Below are 14,572 nucleotides of genomic sequence, written 5' to 3'. Positions count from 1 at the left end.
GAGGCTCTTCCGGAAATGAGCGACCAATCGGGTGACTCGGCACCTCAATCTGATTTACAGTTCTACTTGGTGCTGGCTTTAGCCTTGATCTCATTTTTGTTCCTTCTGACGGTTACACTGGCCTTTGTGATGAAATTGCGAAGGTCAGGAAATCCCAAATTACTTCAGTGTTTTGGTCCTGACTCTTATTCAAATACCGGCCGCAGGTTCCCACCAAGCTATGAAGATGGGACTTTGCCTTACACCTACCAGCTGTGTTTGTCCTCAGATTTAACGAGGAATAAATGTACCTTCCTGAAACCCAATGCCCAAATGGCAGAGAATATTCTGTGCAGTGACAGCTCTGGGATGCCATTTATTGGCAATGGATGTAGCAGTTTACAGGCTGAGACGGAGACTATTGGGGAGGTGAGCTTCTGTTTTCATTGTTTACATGATATCTTTGCAGAACAGGTTTTTATTGTGAAAGAGTAGGTGTCTTTCCGTCATCCTCATATTATCCGTGGTCTCAAAGTATGAATGAATGTATTGTCACAACATCCCTGCAAGGCAGAGAAAGTTATTTCCATTTTACACGAGTATGTGAGGTATAATGGGAGTAACTGAGCGGTGGCAAGTCAGGAATGAAGTATTAAGTAAGCCGAGGATAAAAGTCATACCTTTTAAATCCCTTTCCATTGCTTTAACTGAAAGACAGTTCTTACTTTCAAGGGAATAGCGTCTTTCCTCTAATTTCAAAAGCTTTCCTTGGAATAAATGCATTTTCCAGAAACATTTAAGTATCTTCTTTAAGATATGATTTTTTTCTGATAGTAGAGAAAAATATGAAAGCTATCTAACTGAAACATGTATTTTTGAAATACTTTTCAAAATGCTTCTTTTGAATAACTGAGCCTCGTTTAACGTTCCAGGGCACAGATTGTCCTACATGTTCGGAACGTATTGGAGACTTTTTTTTTTATTTCAGAAGGTGTACAAAGCTTCTAGGAGAGAAGGTATTCTAGATTTGATTTTGACAAATAGGGAGGAACTGGTTGAGAATTTGAAAGTGGAAGGCAGCTTAGGTGAAAGTGATCGTGAAATCTGGGGGTTGGACTAGATGACCTCTTGAGGTCCCTTCCAACCCTGATATTCTATGAAATGGTAGAGTTCATGATTCTAAGGAATGGTAGGAGGAAAAACAGCACAAAAAAGATAATGGATTTCAAGAAAGCAGATTGTAGCAAAGTTAGGGAGTTGGTAGGTAAGATCCCATGGGAAGCAAGTCTAAGGGAGAAAAGAGCTCAAGAGAGTTGGCAGTTTTTCAAAGAGACATTATTATTAAGGGCACAAGAGCAAACTATCCCACTGTGTAGGAAAAATAGGAAGTATGGCAAGAGAGCACCCTACCTTAAGCAGGAGATCTTCAAAAGTCTGAAACTCAAAAAAAAAAAAGAAAATAAAAAAGAAAGAGTCCTACAAAAAGTGGAAACTGGGTCAAATTATAAAGGGTGAATATAAACAAATAACACAAGTATGTAGGGATAAAATTAGAAAGGCCAAGGCACAAAATAAGATTAAATTAGCCAAAGACATAAAGAATAACAAGAGAACATTCTACAAATACATTAGAAGGAAGGGGAAGACCAAGGACAAGATAAGCCCATTACTCAATGGGGGGGAGGAGGGGGACAATAACAGAACATGTGGAAATGGCAGAAGTGCTAAATTACATTTTTGTTTCAGTTTTCGCCAAAAAGGTTAGTAGCGACTGGACATCTAATATAGTGAATGCCAGTAAAAATGAGGACGAATCAGAGGCTAAAATAGGAAAAGAACAAATTAAAAATTATTTAGACAAGTTAGATGTTTTCAAATCACCAGGGCCTGAGAACAGTGGTTCTCAATGAGGGGTACTCAGAGGTCTTCCGGGGGTACATCAACATTTGCCTAGTTTTACAACAGGCTACATAAAAAGCACTAGTAAAGTCAGTACAAACTAAAATTTCATAGACAATTATTTGTTTATTCTGCTCTGTATACTATACACTGAAATGTAAGTACAATATTTATATTCCAATTTATTTATTTTATAATTATATGGTAAAAATAGAAAGTAAGCATTTTTTCAGTGATAGTGTGCTGTGACACTTGTATTTTTATGTCTGATTTTGTAAGTTTTTAAGTGAGATGAAACTTGGGGTGTGTGTGGGGTGTGACACAAGACAAATCAGACTCCTGAAAGGGGTACAGTAGTCTGGAAAGGTTGAGAGACACTGTCCTAGAATACTCAAGGAGATGACTGAAGAGATATCTGATCCATTAGCAATTATCTTTGAAAAGTCATGGATGATGGGAGAGATTCCAGAGGACTGGAAAAGGGCAAATATAGTGCCAATCTAAAAAAGAGAAATAAGGACATTCTGGGGAATTACAGACCAGTCAGCTTAACTTCAGTACCTGGAAAGATAATGGAGCAAATAATTAAGCGATCAATTTGCAAACGTTTAGAAGATAATAAGGTGCTAAGTAACAGTCAGGATGGATTTGTCAAGAACAAATTGTGTCAAACCAATCTAATATCTTTCTTTGACAGTGTAACAAGCCTTGTGAGTAGTGGGGAAGTGGTACATGTGGTATATCTTAACTTTAGTAAGGCTTTTGATACTGTGTTGCATGACCGTCTCATAAACAAACCAGGTAAATACAACCTAGATGGAGCTACTATAATGCAGATGCAAAACTGGTTGGAAAACCATTCCCAGAGAGAAGTTATCAATCATTCACAGTCAACCTGGAAGGGCATATCAAGTGGGTTCCCACAAGGATCAGTTCTGGGTCTGGTTCTGTTCAATATCTTCATCAATTATTTAGATAATGGCATAGAGAGTATACTTATAAAGTTTGTGGATGATACCAAGTTGGGAGGGGTTGCAAGTGCTTTGGAGGATAGGATTAAAATTCAAAATGATCTGGACAAACCAGAGAAATGATCTGAAGTAAATAGGATGACATTTAATAAGGACAAATGCAAAGTACTCCACTTAGGAAGGAACAATCAGTTGCACACATACAAAATGGGAAATGACTGTCTAGAAAGGAGTACTGCAGAAAGGGATCTAGGGATCATAGTGGATCTTAAGCTAAGTATGAGTCAAAAGTGTAACGCTGTGGCAAAAAAAAGTGAACATCATTCTGGGATGTTATGACCAGGGTCCTAGTGGGGAGCCAACTATGGTCATTCAATTAGGGTGAACTGTAAAGAATGGGGCAGACAATCCCCATAAAGCTGGTGGATATTCCAATACTTAGATTCACCAAACCAATATAAAACAGCTTCTTTATTACCTTACTGTTACTCAGAAGTCCAAACAACACAGTTCCCTTAAAGTGATCCAGCCTCAGGCCTCCATCCAGGTACCCACGTCAAATATGATGAAAATTTCTGTAAATCTTATTTTATCATATAAAAGAAAAGGTTCTTTCAATCCCAAAGGATCGGACACATTATCTCCCAGGTTAATGACTGTTTCAGATCTTACCCAAATACACACTGCAGCCAATTCTTATTAACTAAATTAAAATGTATTAAAAAAAAGAGAGAGAGATTATGGTTAAAAGATCAATATACATACAGACATGAGTTCAATTCATTGAGGTTCATATTCATAGCAGAGATGGTGAGCTTTGTAGTTGCAAAGAATTCTTTCAGAAATAGTTCATAGGTTATAGTCCAATGTCCAAATCTCATATTCAGGGTATACCAGAATAACTGGGACCTCAGTCTTGTGATTCAAACTTCCCCTGATGAAGCCTAAGCAGATCTGAGATGACAGAATCAGGACCCAAGGATATTTTATACAATTTTATGTCTTTTGACAAATTAGAGTTCCTCAGGGAACAAAAGGTAATTAGAATGACTTTGAAGGAGGTACATCACCAGTACGTAGCTATATGAATTAACATAAGGCCATTTGCTTGTTTCTCCACCATTCACAGTACATTTCAAAGAGAGATGAATACCGAGATATCCCATGTTTACAATTCATTTAAATGTTAGGATGTTCTTTTTACCTCTGAATTATCAGAATACAGAATGGATAGGGACTGTTGATTACATTGTCGACCCGACTCATACACAAAATACACAAAAACACAAACATTATCTCCCCACGTGTCTTTTGACAGTTATTTATTTTGCAGGATGTTTAACCCTTTCTAGCCATGCATCACAGATGTATTAGCACGAGTGTTGTAAGCAAGACATGAGAAGTAATCCTTCCACTCTACTCGGCATGGATTAGCTTCAACTGGTATATTGTGTCCAGTTCTGGGTGCCATATTTCAGGAAAGATGTGAACAAATGGAGAAAGTCCAGAGAAGAGCAACAAAAATTATTAAAGGTCTAGAAAACATGATCTATGAGGGAAGATTGAAAAAATTGGGTTTGTTTAGTCTGGAGAAGAGAAGACTGAAAGAGGACATAACAGTTTTCAAGTACATAAAAGTTTGTTACAAAGAGTAGGGAGAAAAATTGTTCTCCTTAACTTCTGAGGCTAGGACAAGAAGCAATGGTCTTAAATTGCAGCAAAGGCAGGTTACATTGGACATTAGGAAAAACTTCCTAATTGTCAGCGTGGTTAAAAAATTGCCTAGCGGGGTTATGGAATCTCCACCGTTGGAGAGTTTTAAGACCAGGTTACACAAACACCTGCCAGGGATGGTCTAGATAATACTTAGTCCTGCCATGAGTGCAGGGGATTGCACTAGATGACCTCTAGAAGTCCCTTCAAGTCCTACAATTCTATGATTCTGTAACATCTTGGGTAGTTGCTATAGCTGCAAGTATAGAAAGATACTCTTGTTCTTTGGGTAATGTCTTTCTATTATAGCATTATTTTGGGTAGTGGTGTGATATAGATGTTTTAATGGCATACGTTTTTATGATTTTATTACTCAACAGTGGCAGAGCCTTGATGTATCATGCTAAGTAAGTGATGATAAAATCTTTACATAACACTATTAGTTATTCTGGATATGCCATACTATTTAAAGGGGAAAAACACTTTTCCAAATATTGGTGAGATTACAAAAATATTATAGGGCAATTTTTCTTTATTTGCAGTTGTAACACCAGATTTCTCTTAGCTACCCTGAGCCAATGTTCAGTGTTCACAAGGAGTTATACAAATATTTAGAAATGTCCTCCAAATGCCTTCATATACATACAAATGTCATATTTTGGGGAAATTTCTTTGTGCCACTTTTCAGAGTTAAGAGCAAGCTTTGATTCCCAATGGGAATGTGAAACTCTCTCCTTTTCGGTAACATGGATCTACTTACAGCCCTTCAGGATCCCCAGGTGGCGAGCCTTAGAACTGTCACTGGGTGCATGAGAGAATAGTATCTATGGTGGGTCTGGGACCATTTAAATATTTCTAGGTGTGGCAAGGGAGCATATTCTACATTTGGAGGGGGAAAAGGAAATATTTCTCTGGAAACCTTCCAATTTGTGAAGTGTCCAGTGACTTGGGATCTCACAACTTGTCATGAAAGATTAAGTGGCGGACAGAGTGCAACTGAATGAATCTGTAAACTTGGGGGTCATGACCTATGATTAGAAAATTGCTAATATAGTACCTATTTATAAGAAAGGAGAGAAAGTGATCCAGGAAACTACAGGCCTTTTAGTTTGACCTAAATTGTATTCAAGGTCTTGGAACAAATTTTGAAAGAGAAAGTAGGTAAGGACAAAGAGGTAAACGGTAACACGGATGAAATACAACATGGTTTTACAAAAAAGGTAGATCATGCCGGACCAACCTGATCTCCTTCTTGGAGAAGATAACTGATTTTTTAGACAAAGGAAATACAGTAGATCTACCTGGATTTCAGTAAGGCATTTGATACAGTTCCACATGGGAAATTATTAGTTAAATTGGAGAAGAAGGAGATTAATATGAGAATTGAAAGGTGGATAAGGAACTGATTAAAAGGGAGACTACAACAGGTCATACTGAAAGGAGAACTGTCAGGCTGGAGGGAGGTTATTAGTGGTCAATCACAGGATGACTATGAGCCTCCAAAGTGATGCAGCCATGAAAAAGCTAATGCAATCCTATGATTCATCAGGCAAGGTATTTTCAGTAGACATAGAGAAGTGTTATTACCATTATACAAGGCCCTGGTGAGACCTCATCTGGAATACTGTGTGCAGTTCTGGTCTCCCATGTTTAAGAAAGATTAATTCAAACAGGAACAGGTGCAGAAAAGGGCCACTAGGATTATCAGAGGAGTGGAAATCTACACTGACAGGAGACTCTGGGAGTTTAGCTTGTTTAGCCTAATCAAAAGAAGACTGATGGGAGATATGATTACTCTCTATAAATGCATCAGAAGGATCAATACCAGGGAGGGAAAGGAGTTATTTAAGTTAAGCACCAATATTGACACAAGAACAGATGGATATGAACTGGCCCTCAACATGTTTAGTCTTGAAATTACATAAAGATTTCTAACCATCAGAGGAGTGAGGTTCTAAAATAGCCTTCCAAGGGGAACAATGGGAGCAAAAACCCTAACTGGCTTCAAGACTGAGCTTGATAATTTTAGGGAAAGGAAGGTATGATGAGATAGCCTACAATGGGAAGTGGCCTATCTGCAACTGCTAGTAGCAAATATCCCCAATGGCTGGAGATGGGACACTAGATGGGGAGGGCTCTGAATCACTACAGACAATATTTTCTCAGGTGTATGGCTGGTGGGTTTTGCCAACATGCTCAGGATCCTACTGATCACCATATTTGAGGTTGGGAAGGAATTTTTCCAGGGGTCAGATTGGCAGAGACTGGGGGGAGAGGGGGGAATGTTGCCTACTTCTGCATCTTGGGACATGGGTCACTTACTGGTTTAAACTAGAGTAAATGGTAGATTCTCTGCAATTTGAAATCTTTAAATCATGAGGAATTTAAGGACTTCAGTAACTCAGTGAGAAGTTATGGGTCTATCACAGGCGTGGGTGGGTGAGGTTCTGTGGCCTGCAATGTGCAGGCAGTCAGACTGGATGATCGCAGTCGTTGCCTTCTGGCCTTGAAGTCTGTGAGTCTCAGTGACCAAAGGTGCAGAATAAACCAAATAATCATGTGATTTTATTTCAGGTTTCAGAGTAGCAGCCGTGTTAGTTTGTATCCGCAAAAAGAACAGGAGTACTTGTGGAACCTTAGAGACTAACAAATTTATTTGAGCATAAGCTTTCGTGAGCTACATCCCACTTCTTCGGATGCATAGAATGGAACATATATTGAGGAGATATATATACACACACATACAGAGAGCATGAACACGTGGGAGTTGTCTTACCAACTCTGAGAGGCCAATTAAGTAAGAGAAAAAAACCTTTTGAAGTGATAATCAAGATAGCCCAGTACAGACAGGTTGATAAGAAGTGTGAGAGTTCTTACATGGGGAGATAGATTCAATGTTTGTAATGGCTCAGCCATTCCCAGTCTTTATTCAAACCTAAATTGATTGTGTCTAATTTGCATATCAATTTGAGTTCAGCAGTTTCTCGTTGGAGTCTGTTTTTGAAGCTTTTCTGTTGTAAAATAGCCACTCGCAGGTCTGTCATTGAATGACCAGACAGGTTAAAGTGTTCTCCCACTGGTTTTTGAGTATTATGATTCCTGATGTCAGATTTGTGTCCATTAATTCTTTTGCGTAGAGACTGTCCGGTTTGGCCAATGTACATGGCAGAAGGGCATTGCTGGCACATGATGGCATATATCACATTGGTAGATGTGCAGGTGAACGAGCCCCTGATGTTATGGCTGATGTGATTAGGTCCTATGATGATGTCACTTGAATAGATATGTGGACAGAGTTGGCATCGGGCTTTGTTGCAAGGATAGGTTCCTGGGTTAGTGTTTTTGTTCAGTGATGTGTGGTTGCTGGTGAGTATTTGCTTCAGGTTGGGGGGTTGTCTGTAAGCGAGGACAGGTCTGTCTCCCAAGATCTGTGAGAGTGAGGGATCATCTTTCAGGATAGGTTGTAGATCTTTGATGATGCACTGGAGAGGTTTTAGTTGGGGGCTGAAGGTGACAGCTAGTGGTATTCTGTTATTTTCTTTGTTGGGCCTTGTAGGAGGTGACTTCTGGGTACATGTCTGGCTCTGTCAATCTGTTTTTTCACTTCAGCAGGTGGGTATTGTAGTTTTAAGAATGCTTGATAGAGATCTTGTAGGTGCTTGTCTCTGTCTGAGGGATTGGAGCAAATGCGGTTGTATCTTAGAGCTTGGCTGTAGACAATGGATCTTGTGGTATCCTATATGAGTAGGCAGTTTGTCAAACTGGTATTACTACCAGATATGTGGTATATATCTGTATATGTGTGTGTTGGGCATCTGTATATAAATACACATGTTTGTCTGTTCATATTTTGCATTTATGCATTATTGCCCTTTTCTGGTATAATTTTCAATGAAGCCTCTCATTCTATTCTCAATTGTTAACTGAATGTTAAAATTACAAGAATTGAAAATTTATGGAGTACAGATTATTTTATGTCACCCATTTGACAGAGCTCATCCATAGTGAGCACTCATGTTTTCTGTATTCCTGTTTCATCCATTGAGCTGGTAATGAATACTGTGACTTAAATGGCAGATTTGACCAAGTCAAAATATCTCAGATGTGAACAAAATATTACCCCATGTGACATATGTATATGTTAGGAATAAAGTCACTAAAAGAGGATATTAGAATATGACAAGTGACCACACGAATGACATTCAAACAGATGGACTGTTAGATTAAAAGACATATATCTGATATGTCTAAAAAAATCTGAGTATGTATAATTCATACACACCCATATTTAAACTACACCAACCATTATCAGTAACTCTTTCAAAGGAATAAAGTGAGATCTCCCAGCATCCAACATTTTGTTCCTTCCCTCGGCATCAGGTATATTTACCAAAGAAACAGAAAGTGGCTTATTTACAATATTAAATCTCAAATATAAATACCGCTTTAAAATTTCCAGCATGGAGATACTGCATTTATTGGTTGAGGCTCTAAGGGGCACTGTTCACCTACAAGGGGAGAAATGCAATGAGAGATCGAGCCAGCCTAGCCCGCAGTTACTCAGCACAGAACACAGAGTGAACAGATTCACACACACACCGGGTCTGGATGACAGCAAAGAACAATATTAGCTGAAATTGGATTTGGTTTAATTATAGATAGTTTTGGAAACGTTTACCCAAAGATAAAATCTAAACGGAGACCTTTTCCTTGACGGAGAATCAGATGCTTCTCCACATCTCCGCAGGAATGGCAGATACACAAGGCTCTGGCACTGCAAAGGGCGAGCTCTGTTCTGCTTTATATTGGTTACCGTTTTGAAGGCAGTGTCTGGGCAGATTCGCTATTTGATTCCGGCGTAAACGGAGAAAGGATCTTTCATGGGGAATGTGGCAAAGGATCTGGGACTGGATGTAAAGCAGCTCTCAGACCACAGCGTCCGCTTTGTTTCCAAAGGTAGGACTCGGTATTTTCCTTTGAATTTTGAGAGGCCATTTACTCACCACGGAAAGGATAGACAGAGAGCAGATCTGTGACGGGCTGGAGGGAGTGTCTGTTAAACAGTGAGGTTATAGTGGAGGATAAAATGAAGCTTTATAGAGTTGAAATTGAAATCACAGATATAAATGACAATGCTCCCAGCTTCCAAGCAGAAGAAATTGAGATAAAAAATAGTGAAACAACAGCTCCAGGGTCGCAATTTCTTCTCCCAGAAGCACAGGACACAGATTTTGGAACTAATATTCTCCAGAGCTACCAGCTCAGCAGTAATAGGCACTTTTCTCTCGGTGTGCAAAATGGATCAAATGGAGTAAAATATGCCGAATTGGTGCTGGAAAAGTCTTTGGACAGAGAAGAAAAAGCTGTTCATGATCTAGTCCTCACAGCTAGACATGGGGGGAGCCAGTCAGGTCTGGCACTGCGCAAATTAGAATTATCGTTCTTGATGCAAATGACAATGTGCCGGTTTTTAATGAGCCTGTCTAGAAAGTGAACATTTTGGAAAATTTGCAGAAAGGTTCCAGAGTGGTTACAGTAAAAGTCACCAATCTGGATGAAGGAGTCAACAAAGAGATAAAATACTAATTCAGGAAAATAACAGAGAAAGCTTCCAAAATATTCCACTTGGACTCAAAAAAGGGTGGAATAACATTCGTGGGGAACCTGAACTTTGAGGAATCTGCGTTATATGAAATTGAGGTGCAAGCACATGACAAGGGAGGCCATTTTGACAGATCAAAAGTTGTCATTGTGGTCAATTATGTGAATGACAATGCTCTTGAAATTATTATCAGGTCTCTCTTCAATTCAGTCCCCGAGGACTGTCCACCTGGGACTGTGATCGCCGTATTAGACGTACAAGATTCTGAGATTATTGTTGAAGAAAAAATGAAGCTTTATAGAGTTGAAGTGGAAATCACAGAGATTAAAGACAGTGCTCCCAACTTCCAGACAGAAGAATTGGAAGTAAAAATCAGTGAGACAACAGCACCGGGATCGCGGTTTCCCCTTCAGGAGGCGCAAGACCCAGATTTAGGGATAAATTCTCTCCAGAGCTACCACCTCAGCAGTAATAGGCATTTCTCTCTGGATGTGCAAACTGGATCAGATGAAGTTAAATATTCCAGAACTGGTGCTGGAAAAGTCTCTGGACCACAAAGAACAAGCTAGATCCATGATCTAATCCTCATAGCCACTAACGGGGGAGATCCAGTCAGGTCCGGCACTGCGCAAATCCATGTTATTGTTAACGATGCTAACGACAATGCACCAGTTTTTAGTCAGCCTGTCTACAAATTTAATGTTTTAGAAAATATGCCTATGGGGTCCAGGATGGTGACCATGAAAGCGACTGATCCGGGTGAAGGAATACCCCAAGAGGTAAAATGTCACATGTCACCTCAGGTCAGGATGCAGAGATAAAGTTTCTTGACACCTTAAATGACTGCTTCTTGGAGCAGCTGGTCCTGGAACCCACCAGAGGAGAGGCAATTCTTGATTTAGTCCTAAGTGGAGCACAGGATCTGGTCCAAGAAGTGAATATAGCTGGACCGTTTGGTAATAGTGACCATAGTATAATTAAATTTAATATCCGTGTGGTAGGAAAAACACCACAGTGACCCAACACTGTAGCATTTAATTTCAGAAAGGGGAGCTACACAAAAATGAGGAGGTTAGTTAAACAGAAATTAAAGAGTACAGTGCCAAAAGTGAAATCTCTGCAAGCTGTGTGGAAACTTTTTAAAGACACCATAATAGAGGTTCAACTTAAATGTATACCCCAAATTGAAAAGCATAGTAAGAGAACCAAAAAAGAGCCACCATGGCTAAACAACAAAGTAAAAGAAGCAGTGAGAGGCAAAAAGGCATCCATTAAAAAGTGGAAGTTAAATCCTAGTGAGGAAAATAGAAAGGAGCATAAACACTGGCAAATGAAGCGTAAAAATACAATTAGGAAGGCCAAAAAAGAATTTGAGGAACAGTTAGCCAAAGACTCAAAAAGTAATAGCAATTTTTTTTTAAGTACATTAGAAGCAGGAAGCCTGCTAAACAACCAGTGGGGCCACTGGACGATCAAGGTGCTAAAGGAGCACTCAAGGACGATAAGGCCATTGCGGAGAAACTAAATGAATTCTTTGCATTGGTCTTCACAGCTGAGGATATGAGGGAGATTCCCAAACCTGAGCCATTCTTTTTAGATCTGAGGAACTGTCCCAGATTGAGGTATCATTAGAGGAGGTTTTGGAACAAATTGGTAAATTAAACAGCAATAAGTCACCAGGACCAGGTGGTAATCACCCAAGAATTCTGAAGGAACTCAAATGTGAAATTGCAGAACTACTAATTGTAGTCTGTAACCTATCATTTAAATCAGCTTCTGACCAGATGACTGGAGGATAGCTAATGTGACGCCAATTTCTAACAAGGGCTCCAGAGGTGATCCTGGCAATTACAGGCCTGTAAGTCTGACTTCAGTACCGGACAAACTGGTTGAAACTATAATAAAGAACAATATTGTCAGAAATGAACATAATTTGTTGAGGAAGAGTCAACACAGTTTTAGTAAAGGGAAATCATGCCTCACCAATCTACTGGAATTCTTTGAGGGGGTCAACAAGCACGTGGACCAAGGGTATCCAGTGGATATAGTGTACTTAGATTTTCAGAAAGCCTTTGACAAGGTCCCTCACCAAAGGTTCTTACGCAAAGTAAGCTGCCACGGGATAAGAGGGAAGGTGCTTTCATGGATTGGTAACTGGTTGAAAGATAGGAAACAAAGGGTAGGTATAAATGGTCAGTTTTCAGAATGGAGAGATAAATAGTAGTGTTCCCCCAGGGGTCTGTTCTAGGACCAGTCCTATTCAACATGTTCATAAATGATCTGGAAAAAGGGGTAAACAATGAGGTGGCAAAATTTGCAGATGATACAAAACTACTCAAGATAGTTAAGTCCAAAGCAGACTGTGAAGAGCTACGAAAGGATCTCTCAAAACTGGGTGAGTGGGCAACAAAATGGCAGATGAAGTTTAATGTTGATGAATGCAAAGTAATGCACATTGGAAAGCATAATACCAACTATACATATAAAATGATGGGGTATAAATTAGCTGTTACCACTCAAGAAAGAGATCTTGGAGTCATTGTGGATAGTCCTCTGAAAACATCCACTCAATGCGCAGCGGCAGTCAAAAAAGTGAACAGAATGCTGGGAATAATTAAGAAATGGATAGATTATAGGACAGAAAATATCATGCTGACTCTATATAAATCCATGGTACGCCGATATCATGAATACTATGTGCAGATGTGGTTGCCCCATCTCAAAAAAGATATATTGGAATTGGAAAAGGTTCAGAAAAGGGCAACTAAAATGATTTGGGGTATGGAACAGCTTCTGTATGCGGAGAGATTAATAAAACTGGGACTTTTCAGCTTGGAAAAGAGATGGTTAAGGGGAGATCTGATTGAGGTCTATAAAATCATGTCTGGTGTAGAGAAAGTAGATAAGGAAGTGTTGTTTAGTGCTTCTCATAACACAAGAACTAAGGGGTCACCAAATGAAATTAATAGGCAGCAGGTTTAAAACAAATACAAGGAAGTATTTCTTCACACAACACACAGTCAACCTGTGGAACTCCTTGCCAGAGGATGTGAAGGCCAAGACCATAATAGGGTTTAAAAAAGAACTAGATAAATTCATGGAGGATAGGTCCATCAATGGCTTTTAGCCAGGATGGTCAGGAATGGTGTCCCTAACCTCTGTTTGCCAGAAGCTGGGAATGAGCGACAGAGGGTGGATCACTTGATGATTACCTGTTCTGTTCATTCCCTCTGGGGCACCTGGCCCTTAGTCTGACCCAGTAGGGACATTCTTATGTTCTTATGTTCTAATACTCAAATCAGAAAGATAACTAATAAAGCTTCACGGACATTCCACTTGGATTCAAGGACGGGAGAATTAACAGTCGTGGGGAACATGGACGTTGAAGAAGCTGCTTTATATGAAATCGAGGTGCAAGCCCATGACGGGGGAGGCCTTTTTGACAGATCCAAAATTGTGACCAGGATTACCAATCACGTCTCTCGTCTTTTGTCGACTCGATCCCTGAGGACTCTCCCCCCGTGACTGTGCAAGATCTACATTCCGGAGAGAACGGGGTTGTCACATGCTCCACACCCAGCAACCTCCCCTTCCAGCTGAGGAAATCGTTGGATAATTATTACAGTCTGGTGACAGACCTAGCCCTGGATAGGGAGCAGGTGGCAGCATACAACATCACAGTGACCGCCACGGACAATGGGACTCCTCCTCTTTCTACAGCCACCACAATCCCACTCCGGATTTTAGACACGAGCGACAATGCCCCTTTCTTCGATAAAACATCCTACACCACCTACATCATGGAGAATAACCCGAGAGGAGCCTCCGTTTTCTCCCTGAGAGCGCATGGGGTGTGCCGGGTGTGCCCAGACACAGCCTAATGCCCGTGGGCTGGATCTGGCCCTGCCACACCCTGCACCCCTCCTGCACCCCACTCCCCTGCCCTGAGCCCCCTGCCTGCACCCTGCACCCCTCCTGCACCCCAACTCCCTGCCCTAAGCCCCCTGCCTGCACCTCAATCCCCTGCCCTGAGCCCCCTGCTGCACCCAGCACCCCCATGCACTCCAACTCTCAGCTCTGAGCCCCCTGTCATACCCCGCACCCCTACTGCACCCCAACCTCCTGCCCTGAGCCCCTTCCTGCACTCAGCATCCCTCCTGCACCTCAACCCCCTGTCCTGAGCCCCCTCCTGCACTCTGCACCCCTCCTGCACCCCAACCCCCTTCCCTGAGCCCCCTCATACACCCCTCACTCCTCCTCTGCCCCAATCCCTTGCCCTGAGCCCATTCCTGCACACCGCACCCCCTCTCACACCCCTCCCACACCCTGCACTCCCTCCCGCACCCCAACCTTTATGATGAAACCAACAGAACTCCACTGGCCATCACCTACAGTCCTCAGCTTAAAC

The 14,572-nt window shown here is 40.9% G+C and overlaps 1 protein-coding gene across 1 annotated transcript in view; it reads left to right on the top strand.

Moving 5' to 3' along the window:
• Positions 1 to 14,572, top strand: part of LOC112114879 (protocadherin Fat 4) — a 190,395-nt gene that overhangs the window by 36,372 nt on the left and 139,451 nt on the right. Inside the window, 5 exon segments of the mRNA XM_029913746.1 lie at positions 9,310 to 9,543; positions 9,545 to 9,596; positions 9,598 to 9,961; positions 9,964 to 10,431; positions 13,705 to 14,024. Coding sequence (XP_029769606.1) covers positions 9,310 to 9,543; positions 9,545 to 9,596; positions 9,598 to 9,961; positions 9,964 to 10,431; positions 13,705 to 14,024 — 1,438 coding nt within the window.

This window comes from Terrapene carolina, unplaced genomic scaffold (genome assembly GCF_002925995.2).
Source record: "Terrapene carolina triunguis isolate 2854851 unplaced genomic scaffold, T_m_triunguis-2.0 Scaffold838, whole genome shotgun sequence".
Lineage (NCBI taxonomy): Eukaryota > Metazoa > Chordata > Testudines > Emydidae > Terrapene > Terrapene triunguis.
This window is presented reverse-complemented; position numbering and strand designations above follow the sequence as displayed.